We start from the raw sequence: 21,503 nt of genomic DNA, 5'->3' as shown, positions 1-21,503 counted from the left end.
TCCATAGACCCTTATACACCCAACATAGGTTAAAAAAAAGCTTTTGCTGCGTGGAATAGCTTTGAAGGCTGCTCTAGTCCATGCATATAAATGTGCTGTGTTTTTTTTTTTTTTTTGTAATAACATGGGCATCTATGTAGGATGGAAGGAAGAGACATCCGTATTTTAAACAGTTTAATGCATCTCCTGGGAGCTTTATCAGCCCATACATTATATTAATAGAAATACTGTGGTGTGAAAGCCGCCTAACAGCGTATATGTGAACACAGCCCAATCTTGACAATAATAATAAGGCTGCATTATTACATCTATCACCAATGTGGCTACAGCTAATGGTTTTCTGACTGCCCACTTGTACTGTCCCCACCCACAACATGGGGCCACTTTTGAAATTTTTTTTTCCCCAGGGCCGCTTTAAGCTCCGAATCCTCCCCTGTGGACAATTAGTATTAGGACATACCTCTTACTCATTGAATTCCGCTGTTTTATTCAGTCCCATTGCCACAGATCTAAAAAATGTAACACCTAGCCATGCAGTCGCCTTTACAAACATTTGTGAAAGAATGGGTCATTCTAAAGAGCTGACTGAGTTACAGCGTGGTGCTGTAATAGGATGCCACAGTTGTAACAAGTCCGTTCGTGAAATTTCTTCTCTTCTAGATACTCCACAATAAACTGGGAGTGGTATTATTGCAAAGTGGAAGAGTTTAGGAACCTCAGCAACTGGGCCACAAAGTTCCAAATGCCAGGCTCATTCTTTCACAAATGTTTATAAATGTAGACTGAATAGCTTGATTTTATAAATCTGGCAGTGGGACTGAATTAAACACCTGAATTCCATGATTAAAGGGAGTCTGTCACGAAGTCCGTTTTTAACAAACAGCGTACGAATATAGATGATTCTAACCTGATTTTCACTTTGGTTTTTCTTGTTCCCCAACATGACTCCTTTGCAGTAAAAACGTATTAAATGTGTGCAAATTAGCATTTTGGAGCAACGAGGGCGTCTTCACTGCCCTGTCCAACCATGCTTGCTTTGATTGACAGGGGCCAGGCAGCGTACTCGGTGAGTTCACATCTGGCCCCGTAGTGCAGTGAATGTGCACGCGTCCCTGCGCCGATGACGTCAGTGTCCGCATGTAGGATGAACATTAAAAAAATAAAATAAAATCCACACCAGAATTGCTCACCTTAGCTTCCCCAAATAAAATGGAATAAGAAGAGATCCAAAAGTATGCACCCCAAAACGGTACCAATGAAAACGATAGCTCGCCCTGCGAAAAACCAACCTTAACACCGCTCTATTGACAAAAGTAAATAAATTATATGGCAACACACAACTTTTTTTTTTTTTTTAACAAGTTCTCTTCTCGTTGTAAAAGTAGTACATAATAATTAAAAAAAATATATATATATATATCTCTATCACATTTCATCCCATAAAGTTTTTTTTCCTCCGTTTTTCCAGTACATTGTTCAGTATGCTTTTATTTATTTTTGCCATTAAAAACTAACTATTTGTCCTGCAAAAAACAAGCCCTCATATGGCTAGGTTGACTGAAAGATAAAGTTAAGACTTTTGGAAGGCGGGATGAAAAACCGATAAAATAGCTTCTGTGGGGTTAATAGTTTCATATGCAATATTTGTAAAAGCACGATGTTAAATACAGACGTTTACATTGAATTCTGAAATAACAAGATGGTAAGCTATATTGATCTTGGATACAATTTTCTAGTACATTCACATCACAAAGATTTATTAATGCAATGTTTTATTATAATTATGAGAACCCATGCAACAAACTTTTAGTAGGCTCCGTTCACATCTGCATAACGGGGCCTGCAACGCAGATGTAAATGAAGCTTTATTCATATGCATGAAACTAATGTTATACCAGATATGTTTTACAGTTTTTTGTTTTTTTTTGTTTTTTCTTATCTACACAGTTTTGTTGGAACAAAAAGTTCCCTTAGTGATGGGACTCGTGTGCCACATGGTGAACAGAATGGTAAAGACTGGAGTAAGAAGAACTGCACGTCTGAGCATTATTTAAGTATAGGACACCAGGTGAGAACGTCCTGTAGTACAGAACTGTTCATTAAAGCTCATCTAACTTTTCAGGAGCCTTTACAGAATAAGTTGTCATATGTGAGTACATGAGGAATAACAGTATTTTTGGCCATAATATGAATTTAAAGCAGTTTTCTCCTCTGCAGGCTGTCTATAATCCTCAATTTTCTCTAAGCTAGTGAGCGGAGCCTAACCACTATCATGTCTTCTATAAGCTGCAGCATCAGGGTGGAGATTATACAGCCGTATTAAGAAAGTCTAGCTGAGAATCCAGCACTGACCAGTCTTACCAGAAGCAGCTGTCTGTTAGTCTGCCTCTCTCTCACGCGGCTCCCCTCTCTATAGACTTCTATGGGCAGTGTGTCTGTTTTTCTCCATGCTTCCCCCATCCCTCTCCAAAGACGACTTTAAGCAGCGTCTGTGTCTCTCCTGCTCTCCACCTCCCCTCTCCATAGACTTCTACGTAAAGAGACCGTACGTACGTACGTGCTGGTAGGGGGTACGTGCTAGCAGTAGGGAGAGGAGGAAAAGCTGTGATCCTCCTGTCTCTGTATGGCTGTAAATGACCCCAGGGGAGGGGTAACAAAATTTTGTTCATGTTAACACCTCTTCTCAATCAGAGTTCATACTTGCTCTCTGTGACATATGGGAGGGGTCTTTTATTTTATTTTTTTTACCTCACGGACTAATCTTTTACCAGCGTCAAGGATTGCGGTGGGGAATAAGTCGTATCAAGTGCTCGCGATTTTTGTAGAATTACAAAAAAACGTCTTCAAGACTGCAGAGGTATGACTAGGTTCTCCTGCTTCCTGGGCAAAGATTCAGATTGGTGCCCCGTCCCATATTTTTTTCCCCGACACCACCCACCCTTGCCTTATTTGCTTTCTCTACCAATCAATGAGGTGTAATTTTTTTTTGTCTAGCATAAAACCATTTGTATATTTTCAAGCAATATAGTTATAGAACAATAAGTTAGCAGAAAATACATTAAAGAGGCCACACACAGCCCCCTGTAGATAATGCCACATAGACCCCTTTTGTAGATGATGTCTCATAGCCCCCCTTTGTAGACAGTGCCACGCATGGCCATGCCTCTTTGTAGACGGTGCCACATAGGCCCCAGAGTGGAGAGCTACCGCTCTCCCTGAATTGACATTTAGGGTAAGGTCTGAGTGAGGTCGGTGCCGGCCTGGGAATGAACCAGTCACTTGACCTCGGGTCAGGTGACACGAGTGGCCCACTCCCGGCACCAACCTCACTCAAACTTACTCACTTGGACGCGGCCTGCATATTTTTAGATTGAAAATATGCCTGTGGCCGCGTACTCTTCCCTGTGCACTGATCATGTCCTTTTTAGCGCATGCGCAGTGGTTTGGGAGAATATAAAAAAACACACCTGTTTTTGCAGACTTTACCAGTGGCGCCCTCCCCCCTTCTTCCATCCTAGTTGCGCCCAGGGCACGTGCCCCGCTTGTCGTCCCCCAACCCCTAGCTGCGGCCCTGGAGACTGTGTTGACAAGTTTACATAGAGGGGATGGAAAATTGGATACCTATATAATCCCCAATTTAATTTGCATTCAAATTGTGTGACTCCCTCCTCCTGCGGTTTTGGTGTTTTTTTTTTTAACTTCTTCCCGCCGTATACTTGCATCATAACCCATTAGGGGAAGTATGGAGTGGGCTGAGCCCACTCCATACGCATGGGTGTCCGCTGTATGTTACAGCTGACATTTCACTGTAACGAGCGGGATCTTTCTGAAGCACGATCCCCTTGGACGCGGTGGTCGACAGCGGCATCTAAACTGTTAGAAAGAGGGGGCTGACAGCCCATGGACCCCCGCGACGCGATCACACGGTGCTGATGGTTGGCATGGCAGCCTGGGGGCTTAATCGGAACCTGTCAGAAACATTATATACAGTAATACATTAATATTGCAGTATATAGTGCAAGCGATCCAACGATTGCTAGTTTAAGTCCCCTAGGCAGACTAGTAAAAAGAGTTTTTGGTGGGGTTTTTTATGTACAAAAAAAAAAGTTCAAAACACCTAAAAAAAATAAAATGTAATTGGTGTGGCCACGTCCGTAAAAGTCTGAACTATTGCTATATAGTGTTATTTAACACGCACGTTGAACGTACACTCTCTCCACAATAATATGGAATAAAAAGTGATCAGGAAATTGCATGTACCATTAAAAACTCCATATCGTTACGCAAAAAATAAGCCCTCATACCACTCAATCGACAGAATAAGTTATGGCTCAGAATGTGGCGACTCCAAATACATTTTATTTTTTTACAATTTTTATTTTTATTTATTTTTCCCTTGTAAACGATAACATTTTTGTATCGCCGTAATTGTTTTGACCTGCAGAATAAAGTTAACATGTCACTTTAATTGCACGGTAAACTCTGTGAAAACGAAGCGCAAAAAACAATGGCGGAACCGTTGTTTTTTGTTCTTCCACCCCACAAATAATTTTATCAGTTTCCCAGTACATTAAATGGTGCCATGGAAAACCACAACTCGTCCCGCAACAATCAAGCCCACATAAAAAAAAGTTAAGGCTTTTGGCAAGGTGGGGAGGAAAAAATTGAAATTCCAAAAATCGCTTTTGCGGGAAGGGATTAAAGAGACTCTGTCACCACATTATAAGTGCCCTATCTCCTACATAAGGAGATCGGCGCTGTAATGTAGGTGACAGCAGTGCTTTTTATTTAAAAAACCGATCTTTTTTCACAACGTTAGGAGCGATTTTAGTTTATGCTAATGAGCTTTCTTAATGTCCAAGTTGGCGTACTTTTACTTTCGACCAAGTGGGCGTTGTACAGAGGAGTGCATGACGCTGACCAATCGGCATCATGCACTCTTCTCCATTCATTTACACTGCACTAGCGATATAGATATATCGCTATGTGCAGCCTCATGCACAAACCCTAACATTACTGCAGTGTCCTGATAATGAATACACATGACCATCCAGCCTGGACGTCATGTGTACTCAGAATCCTGACACTTCTGAATCTTTTCTGTGAGATTTACAGCAACGGATACGAAATCTCGTTTACCTCGTAGTCTCGCGAGACTTCGTATCTGTTGCCGGAATCTCACAGAAAAGATTCAGAGGTGTCAGGATTCTGAGTACACATGACGTCCAGGCTGGATTTCATGTGTATTCATTATCAGGACACTGTAGTAATGTTAGGGCTTGTGTATGAGGCTGCACATAACGATATAACTATATCGCTAGTGCAGTGTAAATGAATGGAGAGGAGTGCATGATGCCGATTGGTCAGCGTCATGCACTCCTCTGTACAACGCCCACTTGGTCGAAAGTAAAAGTACGCCCACTTGGGCATTAAGAAAGCTCATTAGCATAAACTAAAATCGCTCCTAACGTTGTGAAAAAAGATCGTTTTTTTAAAATAAAAAGCATTACTGTCACCTACATTACAGCGCCGATCTCCTTATGTAGGAGACAGGGCACTTATAATGTGGTGACAGAGTCTCTTTAAATTGCACCTGTGAATGTAGACATGTGTGATATGCATGAACCCCTCACATCTTAGGTTTTTTGTTTTGCAGGATACATTTTGTTTACATAAGGGGTCTGCTTGAGTCCATAATGACTGATGCACGGTTGTAGATTTTGGTAGAATAGTAGCTGTTTGCCGTGTGCAGTATATATTTTTATCACCTAAAAGTTATAGCGAAATATTGCATGTCCTGTGTGTTCTGCGTTTTTGAGAGCATAAGCTCATTGTTTTTGTGTTTAAACCTCTGCTTGTTTGCGAGTTTTAAGCAAAAATGTATGTTGGATCCCGCACCTATTGCCTTTTAAAGGGGTTTTCCCATCGGACATTTGACATATCCACAGCATATGTCATTAACCCCTTCCCGACGTCCGCCGTATATATACGGCGCTGCCTGGAAGGTGTTCCCGCAAACCGCAGTACAGTTACGTCGCAGTGATGGTGCGGGCTCAGAAGCAGAGCCGGCACCATCACCGCGGGGTGACAGCTGTATTATACATCTGGTACCCTCCTGTAACTGCCAGGACCGGAGCTATTCTCCGATCTGGCTGATTAACCCCTCAGATGCTGCGCTCAATATTGCGCAGCATCTGATAGGTCTTAACCCAACCGGCAACCCAGTGACGCAATCGCTGGGTTGCTGTGGCAATCGGAGGCCAGATAATGGCGTCCGAGTCTGCCTTGTACGGGAGCCGATGAGGACCCGCCTACGGCGAGTCCTCATAGGCTTGCTGTCGGTGAATAACTGACCGCTCTAATACACTGCACTACGTATGTAGTGCAGTGTATTAGAGTAGCGATCGGGGCATCAGGCCCTCAAGTCCCCTAGTGGGACAAGTCAAAAAAGTTAATAAAAATGTCGTAAAACAATAAAAAAATTATCAAAAAGTCACATTTACTCCAAAATAGTACCAATAAAACCGACAACCCGTCCCGCAAAAGATAATCCCTGACACCGCTTTGTGCACGCAAAAATAAAAAAAGTTATGGGTCTTAGAATATGGCGACACAGAAAACAAATGATTTTATTAAAAAAAAGTGATTTTATTGTGCAAAAGCTGCAATACATAAAAAAAATGATATAAATTTGGTATCGCTGTAATCGTATCGACCCGCAGAATAAAGCGAACATGTAATTTAGGGCGCACTGTGGATGCCGGAAAAAAACCCAATAAAAAACTATTACAGAATTGCTTGTTTTTGGTCATTTCCTTTACAAAAAAATTTGATAAAGTGATCAAAAAGTCATATGTGGTCTAAAATGGTACCAATAAAATCTACAGCCCGTCTCGCAAAAACAAGCCTGCAAACCGCTGAATCAACGGAAAAAATAAAAAAGTTATGCCACTAGTAATGCGGTGATAAAAAAAACATTTCAATGCGCAGGCCGGAGGGGAACATTCCTTCAGTTTCAGGGCCCTAGTATTTAGGAACTAGGAAAGGGAAGGGACATCGCACATCCGCTGGAAGCGAGGGCGCCCGTATTATACCAGCGCAAAACTTTCCCAGCAATATTTCCCAAACTACGAAGGAGAAAAATCTCCCCAAGAGGTGCAGAGCGTTACAAAAGGGGGATAAGAAAGATAACCGTTTATCAGTGTGACACCGGCCTGCGCATAACGGATTGCTTCACATGGTAACACACATCTATGGATAATTGTATTTACCCAATTATTATACCCTCTTATTATGCCCTGATGTACTCCGCACAGATTACATATACCCTGATGTACTCCGCACAGATTACATATACCCTGATGTACTCCGCACAGATTACATATACCCTGATGTACTCCGCACAGATTACATATACCCTGATGTTCTCCGCACAGATTACATATAGCCTGATGTTCTCCGCACAGATTACATATGCCACCACATTATAAACTGAAATACCAGCAAAACCCCAAACAGAACTACCACCAAGCAAAATCCATGCTCAAAATGGCGGTCTTTCCCTTCTTAGCCCTACAGTGTGCCCAAACAGCAATTTATGGCCACAAGTAAGGCGTTACCATACCCGGGAGAACCCGCTTAACCATTTATGGGGTAAGATTCTCTAGGGGCACAACATATTGTGCGGTGAATGGGCATATCAGTGGAAAAATTGCAATTTTCACTTTGCACCATCCACTGCGTATTCATTTCTGAAAAACACCTGTGGAGTCTAAATTCTCACTACACCACTTGATAAATGCCTTTAGGGGTGTAGTTTCTAAAACGGGGTCACTTTTGTTTGGTACATCAGTGGTTTTGCAAATGCAACATGGCGTCCGCAAACCATTCCAGCAAAATCTATGCTCCAAAAGATAAATACCGCTCCTTTTCTTCTGAATGCTCCCATATATGTAAACAGCTGATTATAACCACATATGGAGTGTTACCGTACTCGGGAGAAATTTCTTTACAAATGTTGGGGTGCTTTTTCTTCTCTCTTCCTTGTAAAAATGAAAAATGTTGATCTAAAACTACATCTTGTTGGAATTATTTTTTTTTTTTCATGGCTTAATTCTAATTAATTCAGCAAAGAACCTCAGGGGGTGCAGTTTCCCAAATGGAGTCACTTTTGGGGTGTTTCCACTGTACTAGTACTACAGGGGCTCAGCAAATGTGACATGGCGCCCAGAAACCATTCCAAAATCCAAATGGTGCTCCTTCCATTCTGAGCCCTACCGTGTGTCCAAACAGATGTTCATGACCACATGTGGGGTATTTTACTCGGGAGAAATTGCTTTACAAATGTTGCAATGCTTTTTCTCCTTCAGTCCTTGTGGAAATGAAAAAAAAATACCTAAACCTACATTTTCTTTGAAAAAAATGTAGATTTTCATTTTTACAGCCTAGTTCCAATAAGTTCTGTAAAACACCTGTGGGGTCAGACTGCTCACTGTACCCCTAGGTGTAGTTTCCAAAATGGGGTCACTTGTTGGGGGTTTCCACTGTTTTGTCCCCTCGGGCTTTGCAAATGCGACATGGCCTCCGCAAACCATTCCTGCTAAATTTGAGTTCCAAAAGCCAAATGGCGCGCTTTCCCTTCTAAGCCCTGCCGTGTGTCCAAACAGCTGTTTATTACCACATATGGGGTACTGTTTTACTCGGGAGAAATTTCTTTACAAATTTTATTGTGCTTTTTCTACTTTAGTTCTTCTGGAAATGAAAAAAAAATTAGCTAAACCTACAATTTGAAAAAAATGGAGCTTTTCATTTTCATGGCCTAGTTCCAAAAATTTTAGCAAAAAAACTGGCAGGTCAAATGCTTGCTACACCCCTAAATAAATTCCTCGAGAGGTGTAGTTTCCCAAATGGGGTCACTTTTGGGGCGTTTCCACTGTTTTAGTTCCACAAGACCTCTTCAAAGCTTGACATGGTGCCTAAAATATATTCTAATAAAAAGGAGGCCCAAAATCCACTAGGTGCTCCTTTGCTTCGGAGGCCGGTGCTTCAGTCCAGTAGCACACTAGAGCCACATGTGGGATATTTCCTAAAACTGCAGAACATGGGCAATAAATATTGAGTTTCATTTCTTGGGTAAAACCTTCTGTGGTACAAAAAAAAAATGGATTCAAAATGAATTTCTGGAAAAAAATAATGAACTTTGTAAATTTCACCTCTACATTGCCTTAATTCTTGCGCAATGTCTAAAGAGTTAAGAAACTTTCTAAATGCTGTTTTGAATACTTTGAGGGGTGCAGTTTTTAAAATGGGGTGACTTATTGGGAGTTTCTAATATCTAAGGACCTCAAAGCCACTTCACAACTGAACTGCCCCCTGTAAAAATAGCCTTTTGAAATTTTCTTGAAAATGTGAGAAATTGCTGCTAAAGTTCTAAGCCTTGTAACGTCCTAGAAAAATAAAAGGATGTTCAAAAAACGATGCCAATCTAATGTAGACATATGGGGGATGTTAATTAGCAACAATTTTGTGTGTTATAACTGCCTGTCTTACAAGCCGATACATTTAAATTGAGAAAAATGCAAATTTTTCGCTAAATTTCAGTGTTTTTCACAATTAAATACTGAATGTATCAGGCAAATTTTGCCAGTAACTTAAAGTCCAATGTGTCACGAGAAAACAATCTCAGAATCGCTTGGATAGGTGAAAGCATTCCGGAGTTATTACCACATAAATTGAAACATGTCTGATTTGAAAAATGAGGCTCTGTCAGGAAGGTCAAAAGTGGCCACAGCGGGAAGGGGTTAATGTCAGATGTGGGTCCCACCCCTGGGACCCGCACCTATCTCTAGAACGGAGCCCCCCTAAACCCCGTTCTGCAGTTCTGTTCCCGCTGACCCGTGTGAATTCCGACCTATAAGAAAAAAGCAGCAAAGCTCGCTGAGTTACGCTGTTTCGGTTACTCCCATAGTAGTGAATGGCCGTTACGTAAACTGCGTAGCATGCGAGCCACGCGGTTTTTATCCTACATGGTTGGAAATTGCGCGTCAGCAGGAACACAGAGCGGTAGAACAGGGTTTAGGAGGCCCTGTTCTAGAGATGGGTATGGGTCCCAGAGGTGGGACCCGCATCTATCTGACGTTTGACACATCCTGTGGATATGTCCTAAATGTCCCTGATCGTAAAACCCCTTTAAGGTCTTGAAATGGTTATTTTTTGTTTTTTAGGATTTTATATTCCCAAAAAACTGACAATTTGTGAAAATATTTGGGGGAACCTAAAATGACGACTGGCAAGGTCATGGTGGCTAAGTAATGTTAAAATTGTTTTTCTACAGCAGCGACCATTGGATAAACGGAGTTTACACCCCGTAGGATGGGAGACCTCAGAGGGGTAAGAGTGATCAACTTGTTTATTGAGATTAGTTGCAGTGAAACGTTTCAATATCTCAATATGTTAAAACTAGTTTGATGTGGAGTAACCATGGGTGTTGTAGTGGTGACCAAGCCCTAAAACTGGTGAAATAATACAGGGGCAGCATACAAGTTGGCATGGGGGAGGGGCTGTTTAAATAGCATAAGCTTATGATCTGCCAACCAGCCACTGCAATTTTAACTTACAGGGCTCGCTCCGTTGTGGAGTTCTTTATAAGTTTGTGAGTCGGGGGACCCTTGTAGGGGAGAGCCAAGTCTAAAGGGAAAAGGAACTTCGGATGTTCTACTCTCACTTCCCCCGAAGCTAATTCTGGTCATGGTTGGTTCCAACTTCCTCAGTCGTTGACCAGTGGTATTTCCCCCTTCCTCCTGGTTTTCCATTTTTCGTGTTCTTGTTGCAGACACATCTTGTATAAATGAGACTTGTTTATCGTCCTAAATGGTGTCTGTTACTAGAGGAATGGAAGAGCTGACAAATGACCCCCTCAGCACCTGATTTGATCTGATTTTTTTTTTTTTTTTTTGTTTCCAGTTCCTGGAGCTACTTTACGTTTAAACTATGATCATAGTACTACATGTAGAAATTGCAGTGACTGTCTTTGCACGCAGATTTAATGCAGTACATACAATAGTAAATATTATTTGTAACTAATGAAAATGGTGTACATTAAAGGCTATGTACACTCTTGAAATCATGTTTTTTTAAATAACATTGACCATCAGTGTGATTAGTGCAACTTCCTAAATACATGTTTATTAGACATTCTTTTTACTTTTTGAGATACAGCTGCTTTGTATTCTGTATACAGAGCAGCTGTATCTTGCTCTGTATCAGTCAGGTCAGCAGCACTGACTGGTTCAGTGATACGCAGGATCGAGCTGTTGACGATCACATCTAAGTTCATAACTTAAATGTGATCGATAACACTTGGATCCTGCGTGTCAGACACGCAGGACCCGCTGTCACTGAACCAGTCAGTCCCGCGGACCTGACCGATTCAGGTCTGTATGCAAAGCAGCTGTATCCAAGTAAAGAGCATGTTTAATAAAATGTATTTAGAAAGTTGCACCAATCACACGGATGAACAATTTTATTTAAAAAAAAAAAAAAAGTGGGCAGAGCTTATCAGAAGGGGCATGGTCTCTCGCACCAGAAACTAGCGTAAATCTACGCCAGCCAGGATTTCATTCAAAGGCACACGGACAGCCAAAGATGCAAAAAAGTGGTTGTGAGGCGTGCGTCTTACTGCAGGTTTTTGTTTTTTTTGGTCTTGCATATGAAATGCCAGTTTCGGTAAATCTCCTCCCAATATTTTTCCATGCTGTTACTACTTTAACTCTATTTTTGTCACTGATCGTATCTCCGCAGGACTACTCAGAAGCAGAATGGCCGGTCAGTATATAAAGCAAACTGGGTGAAACCATCTCCAAACCTTAGGACTTCTACTGGGAAAGGTGATTCCTACGCTTATAAACTTTGCAGTGTCTGACATGGTTTTTGTATTTTGTTGGCAAAAAAACTTGTGTTTGTAAATTGGGCCTTTTGCTTTTTTTTTTTTATTCACCTCATTTTTAGGAATTAATCTAGTCCTTGTGAGGTCAGTTATTGAGTCATTATACTTATATAAATAATGGGGACATATAAATTGGAGCCTCCCCGAATATTTCAGTTGTGGAGTTGCCACAAACAAATATCCGTCATGTTTTATCTCTCATATTTATTTATCGATCTATCTCCATGCTTTGTACTAATGCCTGAAATGCCACACTATATACCTAAAACCATATGTCTGACAAAGGCATGTGCTTCAACTTTACATTCTGCAAGACCGAAAGACAGTTGTGCATCTAACGCAGCAATCCAAGTTATGAAGTGCACCTAAAACATACTTCATAATATTCATCTTTAGCTTCACTTTTCCAATGTTACTTCAGTAAATGTGTGTTTTAGATTTGGATTACGAATAGGAAGAGGCTATAAAAATGTCTTACCCTTATTTATTTTTTTCTGTTTTCAGTATTCCATTCATTATCTGCAATTCTGCACCTTTAGGTCAGCCAATGTTTAAAATAATTTTATTATTATTTTTTTTTAGATCCAACATTGGAAGTTGGGTCTGGGCATGAAACTTGTGGAGAGACCTCTTCGGAGAGTTACAGTTCCCCACCTAGCCCCCGCCATAATGGGGGAGAGAGCTTTGAGAGTGAAGAAGAGAAAGACAGAGGTTGGCACATAACGGGGTGGGTGGGGGGAGTTATAGCCTCCTGTGATCAATGACGACTTGATTTTTTTTTTGTTTATATAAATTGGGAGGAGAGTAAAATGTAACAATGTAGAGGCATAGAAGTCATTAGACTGTTATAATAGTAAGCAGTATGTAGACATGGTTTTGCAATTGGTAGGATTCCATTCCATAAATATTACATGGTAGTCGTGTCATCTGTTCTGTTACTTAAAGGGGTACGTTTAGTCCTTTCCACTGCTGCTTATCATTTTTGGTTTTGTTTTTTTTCAGGTTTTTTTTTGTGCAAATGTATGTAAAAGTGCATGAGCATACAAGAGACACTTAACAGAAATTTGGTTTGATGTGTATGTGTGGACATCTATTGGAAATAAATGCATGAATGGTGTTGATCCACTTTATACTATATTTCACGTGTAGCATACGGTACTTTATTGATACTTTCCATAGCAATTCAGTTATTTGAGTTAGGGTGTGTTCACATCAGCGTTCGGTTTCCATTGATGGGTTCCGTCAGACTTTTCCGTTGGAGGAACCCATCAACGGAAACAATAGCTTTCATTTGCATTACCATTGAATCCAATGGTAACTCTTCCGTTTAACGTTTGTCTCCGTTCTGTAAGGTTTCCGTTATTCCACTGAAACAATATCGCAGTCGAAAGAGGATTTAGCCTTGAAAAGAGACGACTTAAGGGGGGGACATGATTAACTTCTATAAATATAAGAATGGCCCAATATAAGAAATATAGTGAAAACCTGTTCCATGTAAATCTCCCTCAAAAAACAAGGGGGCACTCCCTCCGTCTGGAGAAAAAAAGGTTCAATCTCCTGAGACGACAAGCCTTCTTTACTGTAAGAACTGTGAAATAGCCTACCGCAAGAGCTGGTCACAGCAGGAACAGTAGATGGCTTTAAAAAAGGTATAGAGAATTTCCCTAGAACTAAAAAATATCCGCTCCTATGCGAAATGTGTAGAATTTTTGTTTCATCCCTTCCCTTGGTTGCACTTAATGGACATATGTCTTTCTTTCGACCGTACTATGTAGCTAGTTTGAAATGTTCCTTACATTACATACTTGGGTAGAAATTGTGCTTCATGGATTAGTAGGTTTGCAAGATGTAACATCACATATGCCAGGTGCATCCAAAGTATACATTTCACTATAAATACGAACTATATTGCCATTTCCATATTTGTTAGAATAGCCCTTATTCACACGACAGGGTTTCCCGGCCAGGTGACGGCCGTTCATAAATCGGCCTTCACCCGGCTGCAGTAGGAACAATAGAACCCTAATGGGGCTATTCACACGACCGATTTTTTTTTGGGACGGCCCGGGAAACCTGGCCATCAAAAAATGGGACATGCCGTTTACCCGGCCGTCCGGCTCCGATAGAAGTCTATGGGGCCGGGTAAAACACGGCCATCACCGGAATGTGTCCCGAGTGATGGCCATGTATTCCGTCGCTCGTGCTCTCTCTCCTCCTCCTCCTCACAGTGCAGAGTGCATGTGAGGAGGAGGGTCTTTTTTTGCTCCCTGTAGGAGTCGTATTGGGGATTCCGCTACAGGAGAAGTGCGTGACTACACTGTCCATATATGGACACAGCGAAGTCACTCACTTCTGCAGCGGAATCCCCGACTCTATGGCCGGGGATTCCGCTACAGGAGAAATCAGTGACTACACTGTCCATATATGGACATTGAAGTCAGTGACTTCTCCTGGAATGTGGGGGGGGGGGGGGCTGTGTGGCATCACCTGCAGGGGGCTGTGTGGCATTATCTACAAATTTAAAGAGGCTCTGTCACCAGATTTTGCAACCCCTATCTGCTATTGCAGCAGATAGGCGCTGCAATGTAGATTACAGTAATGTTTTTATTTTTAAAAAACAAGCATTTTTGGCCAAGTTATGACCATTTTTGTAGTTATGCAAATGAGGCTTGCAAAAGTCCAAGTGGGTGTGTTTAAAAGTCCAAGTGGGCGTGTATTATGTGCGTAAATCGGGCCTTTTTAATACTTTTACTAGCTGGGCGCTCTGACGAGAAGTATCATCCACTTCTCTTCAGAACGCCCAACTTCTGGCAGTGCAGACACAGCCGTGTTCTCGAGAGATCACGCTGTGACGTCACTCACAGGTCCTGCATCGTGTCAGACGAGCGAGGACACATCGGCACCAGAGGCTTCAGTTGATTCTGCAGCAGCATCGGCGTTAGCAGGTAAGTCGATGTAGCTACTTACCTGCAAACGCTGATGCTGCTGCAGAATCAACTGTAGCCTCTGGTGCCGATGTGTCCTCGCTCGTCTGACACGATGCAGGACCTGTGAGTGACGTCACAGCGTGATCTGGCAGAAGCTGGGCGTTCTGAAGAGAAGTGGATGATACTTCTCATCAGAACGCCCAGCTAGTAAAAGTATTAAAAACGCCCCGATGTACGCACATAATACACGCCCACTTGGACTTTTACAAGCCTCATTTGCATAACTACAAAAATGGTTATAACTTGGCCAAAAATGCTAGTTTTTTAAAAATAAAAACGTTACTGTAATCTACATTGCAGCGCCTATCTGCTGCAATAGCAGATAGGGGTTGCAAAATCTGGTGACAGAGCCTCTAAGTGAAATTCATCAGATTTTAAAACGGGTCAAAATCGGCCGTTAAACACGGCCCGGAACTGATGCAAACCGGCCGGGAAAAACGGCCCAAAACGGACGATTTTATCGGCCGACACTTGGACCCGGTCGTGTGAATGAGGCGTTAATGTTGTACCGTTTGCTTAAAAGTTGTTACTGAATCTTAAAATCCATAGGTTTGTTAGTTGATGGGGATTCCACAGGACATCCAATAGTTGCAGCTCTCGAAGGTGTCCTAGCTACTCTGTTTGACTTATACACATCCCTTTCCATATACAGCAGGTAGATGGATATCTCGCTTTAAAGAGGCTCTGTCACCACATTGTAAATGCCATATCTCCTACATAAGGAGATGGGCGCTGTAATGTAGGTGACAGCAGTGTTTTTTATTTATATAAATGATCTGTTTTTACCACGTTATGAGCCATTTTTAGCTTTATGCTAATTAGTTTCTTAATGCCCAAGTGGGCGTTGTATAGAGGAGTGTATGACGCTGACGAATCAGCATCATGCACTTCTCTCCATTCATTTAGTCAGCGCATAGTGACACTGCGTTGTTCACTATGTTCTGTCTTATACTGACACATTAAACACTTCAGTATTGTTAGACAGTGATTAGACACTTCGTTAACGTTTCTGTGGTACTTAAAGCAGAGCAAGCGTAATCTTGCGAGGTCATGCTGTAAATGACAGTTTACAGCGGGATTACGCTTTGCTCTGCTGTAAGTACCACAGAAACGTTAACGAAGTGCCGGGATTGTGAATAGACTTCCTGTCTGGAAGGAATGTCTATTCACTGTCTAAACACTTCAGTAACGTTAATATGTCGGTATAAGGGTATGTTCACACGCACTAATTACGGACGTAATTCGGGCGTTTTTGCCCCGAATTACGTCCGAAAATAGCGCCTCAATAGCGTTGACAAACATCTTGCCATTGAAAGCAATGGGCAGACGTTTGTCTGTTCACACGAGGCGTATATTTACGCGCCGCTGTCAAATTACGGCGCGTAAATAGACGCCCGCGTCAAAGAAGTGACCTGTCACTTCTTGGGGCGTAATTGGAGCCGTTATTCATTGACTCCAATGAATAGCAGCGCCAATTACGTCCGCGGCGTTCAAGCGCCTGCACATGCCGTTACGGCTGAAATTACGGGGATGTTTTCAGGCGGAAACATCCCCGTAATTTCAGCCGTTACGGACGCTGCCGTGTGAACATACCCTAAGACAGCACACAGTGAATAAAGCAGTGTCGCTATGCGCTGTCTAAATGAATGGAGAGAAGTGCATGACGCTGATTGGTCAGCATCATACACTCCTCTGTACAACGCCCACTTGGTCTAAAGTAAAAACACGCCCACTTGGGCATTAAGAAACCCATTAGCATAAAGCTAAAATAGCTAATTAACGTGTTAAAAATAGATAGTTTTTCTAAATAAAAAGCACTGCTGTCGCCTACATTATAGCGCCCATCTCCTTATATAGGAGATAGGGCACGTATAATGTGGTGACAGAGTCTCTTTAATCTCATTCCATCTTAACTATAAAACAAAGTTTTGCAGCAGTCAGTATTTCTATACACAACAAAAAGATAGTCCTGCTTGGCAAATAGCATTTTGGGTCTAATTAATGTTCCATTTTTAATTGTTTTTCACAGATTTTCTTCCTTTTGTTACTATATACACTGTTGAATTCCCTTATTCTAGTATTTATTTATTTTTTTTCTACAGATACAGACAGTAACTCTGAGGACTCCATCAAACATGTTCCTGGTTTTACAACATTTGGAGCAGTTAATGCTTCCACTGCCAAACTGTCTGAAAACCTTAACAATGAAGAAAGTACTACTGAGACCATGAACAATTCCAAGTTCTCACATTTTCATCTTTTGCCTCCATTGCACTGTGTGATGCCAAGTGGTGCAGATAAATTAGAACATGGACTTCCACCATCCATACCCTCAGATGGAAAGACTCTTGGTATGCTTCTTAGTCCAGTATCCATGTCCCCTGTAAGAGAAGTATTTTACCAGAAATCTCCTGGAATTGTGGCTCCACCTGCATCTTCTGTTGGAGAATCTGGAAAATGCACAGACTTGCTTGCTTCCCCTCTGCCTGTTCCTTCCACTTTTCTTCCTCGTAATTGTCAACCCAGCAGCCCTACTCTGCATGTCCCAGCTCATAGGATGAAATTACCTACTCAGGGGTTAACAGAAAATGGTACAGTTAATGGATCAACACAGACTAAATTGGGCCTAGGGACTGCCAATGCTGGTTTCCTATCCATTCACCGCCCAAATGGGTTCACAGCCTCCCCTGTGACTGCTTCAGACCCATCTAAACCCATTTCACAAGTAGCATGTCTTAATCCGGTTGTGCCTCAACTGGATGGAAGTGCTGGAGCAAGGACTGCAACTACAAACCTGAAGTTGGTTCTCCCAGCCACTAACTTGCCCTCAACACCTTCAACAATCCCATTCCCTCTGTGTGGACCAGCGTTTGCAAGTGGTGTGTTGCCTTTACCAAATGCTAATGTGCTGAATGCTGCTGCAACTGTTTCTGCCACTTCACCAGCTAGTTGTATAGGACAGTTACAGTCTGCTATCCCTCCTACAGTTCCCACTCATAGCCCTGGACCAGCACCCAGTTCAAGTCCTGCATTAACTCACAGTACTGCACAGAGTGATAGCACTTCCTTCATTAGTGCTGCAATAGGTAATACTAGTACAAATGGGACGCTCCAACCACCGCAACAAATAGGACAAGGATCATGTGGATCCTGTGGACGTCGATGCGGTTGTGGAAACAGTGGGGGAGTTCCTTTTGGCAGTTTCTACTATCCCAACCCAATCACTGGGCAAATGTATACTAGAGTTCCTCCTCTTTTTATTCCATCACTTTGCAATAACACCTACCTCAGCCAAGCACACCAGAGCAATGGAACGCAGTTTCCGGTCTTCCTTCATCAGGCTCCTTACACCAATGGACTGATACACGACCCTGTGCTCGGGGGTCAAGCCAACTATGGCATGCAACAGATGGCAAGTTTTGCTAGGTTGTACCCAATGTATCCAACAACTAATGTTGTAAGCAACACTAATGGGTCAGTGACTAAGAAAAATGGGAATATGTCCTGCTATAACTGTGGGGTAAATGGCCATTATGCACAGGACTGTAAACAGCCACCAATGGAGGCCAGTCAGCAAGGTAATCGAGATAGTTCCCAGAGGACGTGTTTCTAACTGTTTTGTCTTTCCTCTCCACCACGTAATGACTGTGATTTAGCCGTGTGTTTGCGTGAATGTGTATTGCTCTCATACTTGACGGTCTACAATGGTGAGGATCTGCTTGGATCTTTCTCCCCATTGAAGCATTTTGTATTGATAGCCCTGTTAAAGAAAGAAGAAAAACAAAAAAGATAAATGTGCAAATCCTACATGTCTTGATGTTTTTGTATTTTCATTTGTGCCTAATCATTTAAAACTCTTGTGCCTCTGTAACTCTTTATCAGTGTCTATTGTATGACATATTTACAGTATTGGCCTTCTATAGCCAAAAGAAGAAATGAAGTTCAAAATAAAATGGAAAGCCCCATAATATGAAGTAAACCTTATAGCAGCTTGAATGCTGTGTTTATGGGGCTGTATAGTGCGATTCTTGAGCAGTTGTCCGATGCTTGGAGTCTCCATTTAGAAAAAGTGCCTTTTTGTTGTGCTTCTTTGTCCACGTTAAACATTTTTGTTGAACTATGTTCTAAATTTGTAAACATTTACTTAGCAGTTTTCTTTCCTGTTTTAGGCACTTTCAGGCTGAGGTATCACTCTAATCCCTCTAATGATTCTTTGGATTCTGCAGACTGACACCAGTCCACATAAAATAAATAAGTGACACATTTTTTTATTTATTTTTTAATTGTACGCTGAGTCCACTTGCTAAGTTACGGTACAGGAGTTTTGCTTTCCTTTTCATGATGGGAGCTAAGCTCTCACCATTGCTTCACGGCATTGACAAACCCATTGCTCTTCCTTGAAACATGAGCCCCAAACTGACAGGAAGCAGCCATGATGAAGAACGGCTTAATAACAAGGCCTGGATTAGTTCTACGAGATGAAGGATCTTCTTTGTCTCCTGGTCTACATCTATTCAAGCTATACATAACCCAGAAGACTTGACTACAGCACCTTGCTTTTATTCATTTGGTGGATTTGTGGACATTATGCAATTGTGTACCTCCTGTAAGAATATAACTAGATAAGGAGGAGCTTCTCAACTGTAGGTCCAACAACCAACCGTTTTTGTTTTTAAGCTAACTGGAGTGAAATGAGTCTGTTTTTGTTAAGTCCTTTTATAGTGGAGGTGTCATTGTGTACTTGAATGTGTTAGATGAAAGTATTCCTATACAACGAAAGCACTAGTACTTAAGTCAAGATGACGCATTTAAAATATTTATTGGGAGAAACCCCTCTGTGCTCCTAATATGAGTTGAAGTGTGACTTGGAAGATCTCTTACAATTTATCCCGTTGATGCAGAATTCCCCTCGGCACCCATTATTCTATTTACCAGTCCGTTGTCCTGAGATGTTCGCGTGATGTTATTTTCAGTCTAGAAAATAACCTGTGTGTTGGGTTACCATGAGGCCTTGTTCAAGAAGTGCAGATTTTTTTATGCGTTTTTTTAAAGCAAAAAACAATTGGATTCCGGTGAGGAGACCTTTTTAAGGCCTTCCCTTATACATGGCTTCTGTTTTAGGTTCCGTTCCTGGTTGTGGCTTAAAAAAATACATACAAAATCTGCACTGCGTGAGGCCTTTACAGCTTGTCTCTGACTGCTCGTGAATTTACACCGGTGTATTAAGCCTTCACAGTAAGCTGTTTGGATTTTCAATCTGGCAGAGCGTTAATGTTTCTGCAAGTGTCACACCCAAGTCTAACTTATTTACACACTATATGAATGACCGTATTTAATTCTTAAAGCCTGTGTAATTTTAAGGAATATTCTGCTCTGAGAAAAAATAGAAGCGTTATTTGTATTCCCAATTCAACCACTAAGTGTGACACATAATGTGAAAGTCTGAAACTTTTTGTGTTAATGTCAAATGACTAATGCTGCTGTTTTTCAGTTTATAACCCAAACTTATTGCCAACATATGCACTACAGTCTTTTTTTTTTCCAGGTAATGTTTATACCTTTGTGCACTGAGGTTATCTGGTAGTTACGGAAGTGTTTCAAGCAGCGGTCAATTACCAGCATTGTATGTTTGTGTTTTTTCTTTTTTCTTTTTGTTTTGTTTTTTGCATTCCTATCATTTTTCTTTGCTGGGAGGATATATTTTAAGATGCCTTTTACATAGGCTCAATATATTGTTGCACGCCAGGTATATTTGTGCTTATAAATAAATATGTAAAACTACATGAATGGTGTTCAAGACCATAGAAGACGAGAACAAATGTACAGTCGATTCTACACAAATTGCAATACTTGAAAAAAGAAATTCTTGATGTAAAACTCCTTTTTGACCTCCCCAGCGAATGTTTTTTTTTTTGTTTTTTTAATAATCAAAGCATCAAATTATGATGTCTGAGAACAGCGTTTAGTTACTGGTTCCTATAAAGCTTTAATTTGAAATGTTATATTTTATTTAAAATTCTAGATATTTTTGGATATAATTGAACACAATGGTAGTACAAAACCTCTTTGGTTAGAAAAATATGAGAGAACTGAACGGCAAGATAAGAGGATTCTACAATACTGCACTGTTAAAGCGAGGCGTTACCTTATGGTTATTTGTATGTCTGCCATATTCTTTGATATTTCAACTTATGTACTGAAAATGTTACTTATATTTCTAGAAAATATTTTGAATTTTATGCAGAATTCCTTGAATTAACAGCAATAAAAGAACAGGAAAGCATTCCACATGTGTTGTCACTTCATTTACATTTAACTTACAACCTGTGTAAAACTGCTACTTGTGTTACTTTATGGGATGAACTCTATACGAGACCTAATGTACACGTGGATACCTTGGCATGGCACAGGTATAGGAATACTTGACGAGATCCAAGAGTAGATCCTTTTAACCCCTTCCGCTTTGGCCACTTTTGACCTTCCTGACAGCCTCATTTTTCAAATCTGACATGTTTCACTTTATGTGATAATCACTTTGGAATGCTTTTACCTATCCAACTGATTCTGAGAAT

At 41.2% G+C, this 21,503-nt stretch overlaps 1 protein-coding gene across 4 annotated transcripts in view; it reads left to right on the top strand.

Moving 5' to 3' along the window:
• The window catches only part of ZCCHC2 (zinc finger CCHC-type containing 2), a 68,691-nt gene extending 47,844 nt beyond the window's left edge, over nt 1-20,847 (top strand). For 3 of the 4 annotated variants that reach the window (XM_075826721.1, XM_075826718.1, XM_075826717.1), the window contains 6 exons: nt 1,948-2,068; nt 10,334-10,389; nt 11,800-11,885; nt 12,527-12,655; nt 17,034-18,509; nt 19,101-20,847. In XM_075826721.1, the coding sequence (XP_075682836.1) occupies nt 1,948-2,068; nt 10,334-10,389; nt 11,800-11,885; nt 12,527-12,655; nt 17,034-18,509; nt 19,101-19,162 (1,930 nt within the window). In that variant the 3' untranslated portion in view covers nt 19,163-20,847. The remainder of the gene's footprint in view (nt 1-1,947; nt 2,069-10,333; nt 10,390-11,799; nt 11,886-12,526; nt 12,656-17,033; nt 18,510-19,100) is intronic. The other variant, XM_075826719.1, reaches the window with a different exon arrangement.
• Nucleotides 20,848-21,503: the final 656 nt, after the last annotated feature.

The sequence above is a fragment of the Rhinoderma darwinii genome, chromosome 5, assembly GCF_050947455.1.
Source record: "Rhinoderma darwinii isolate aRhiDar2 chromosome 5, aRhiDar2.hap1, whole genome shotgun sequence".
NCBI lineage: Eukaryota > Metazoa > Chordata > Amphibia > Anura > Rhinodermatidae > Rhinoderma > Rhinoderma darwinii.
Note: the sequence above shows the minus strand (reverse complement) of the source record. Positions and strands in the feature narration are given on the sequence as shown.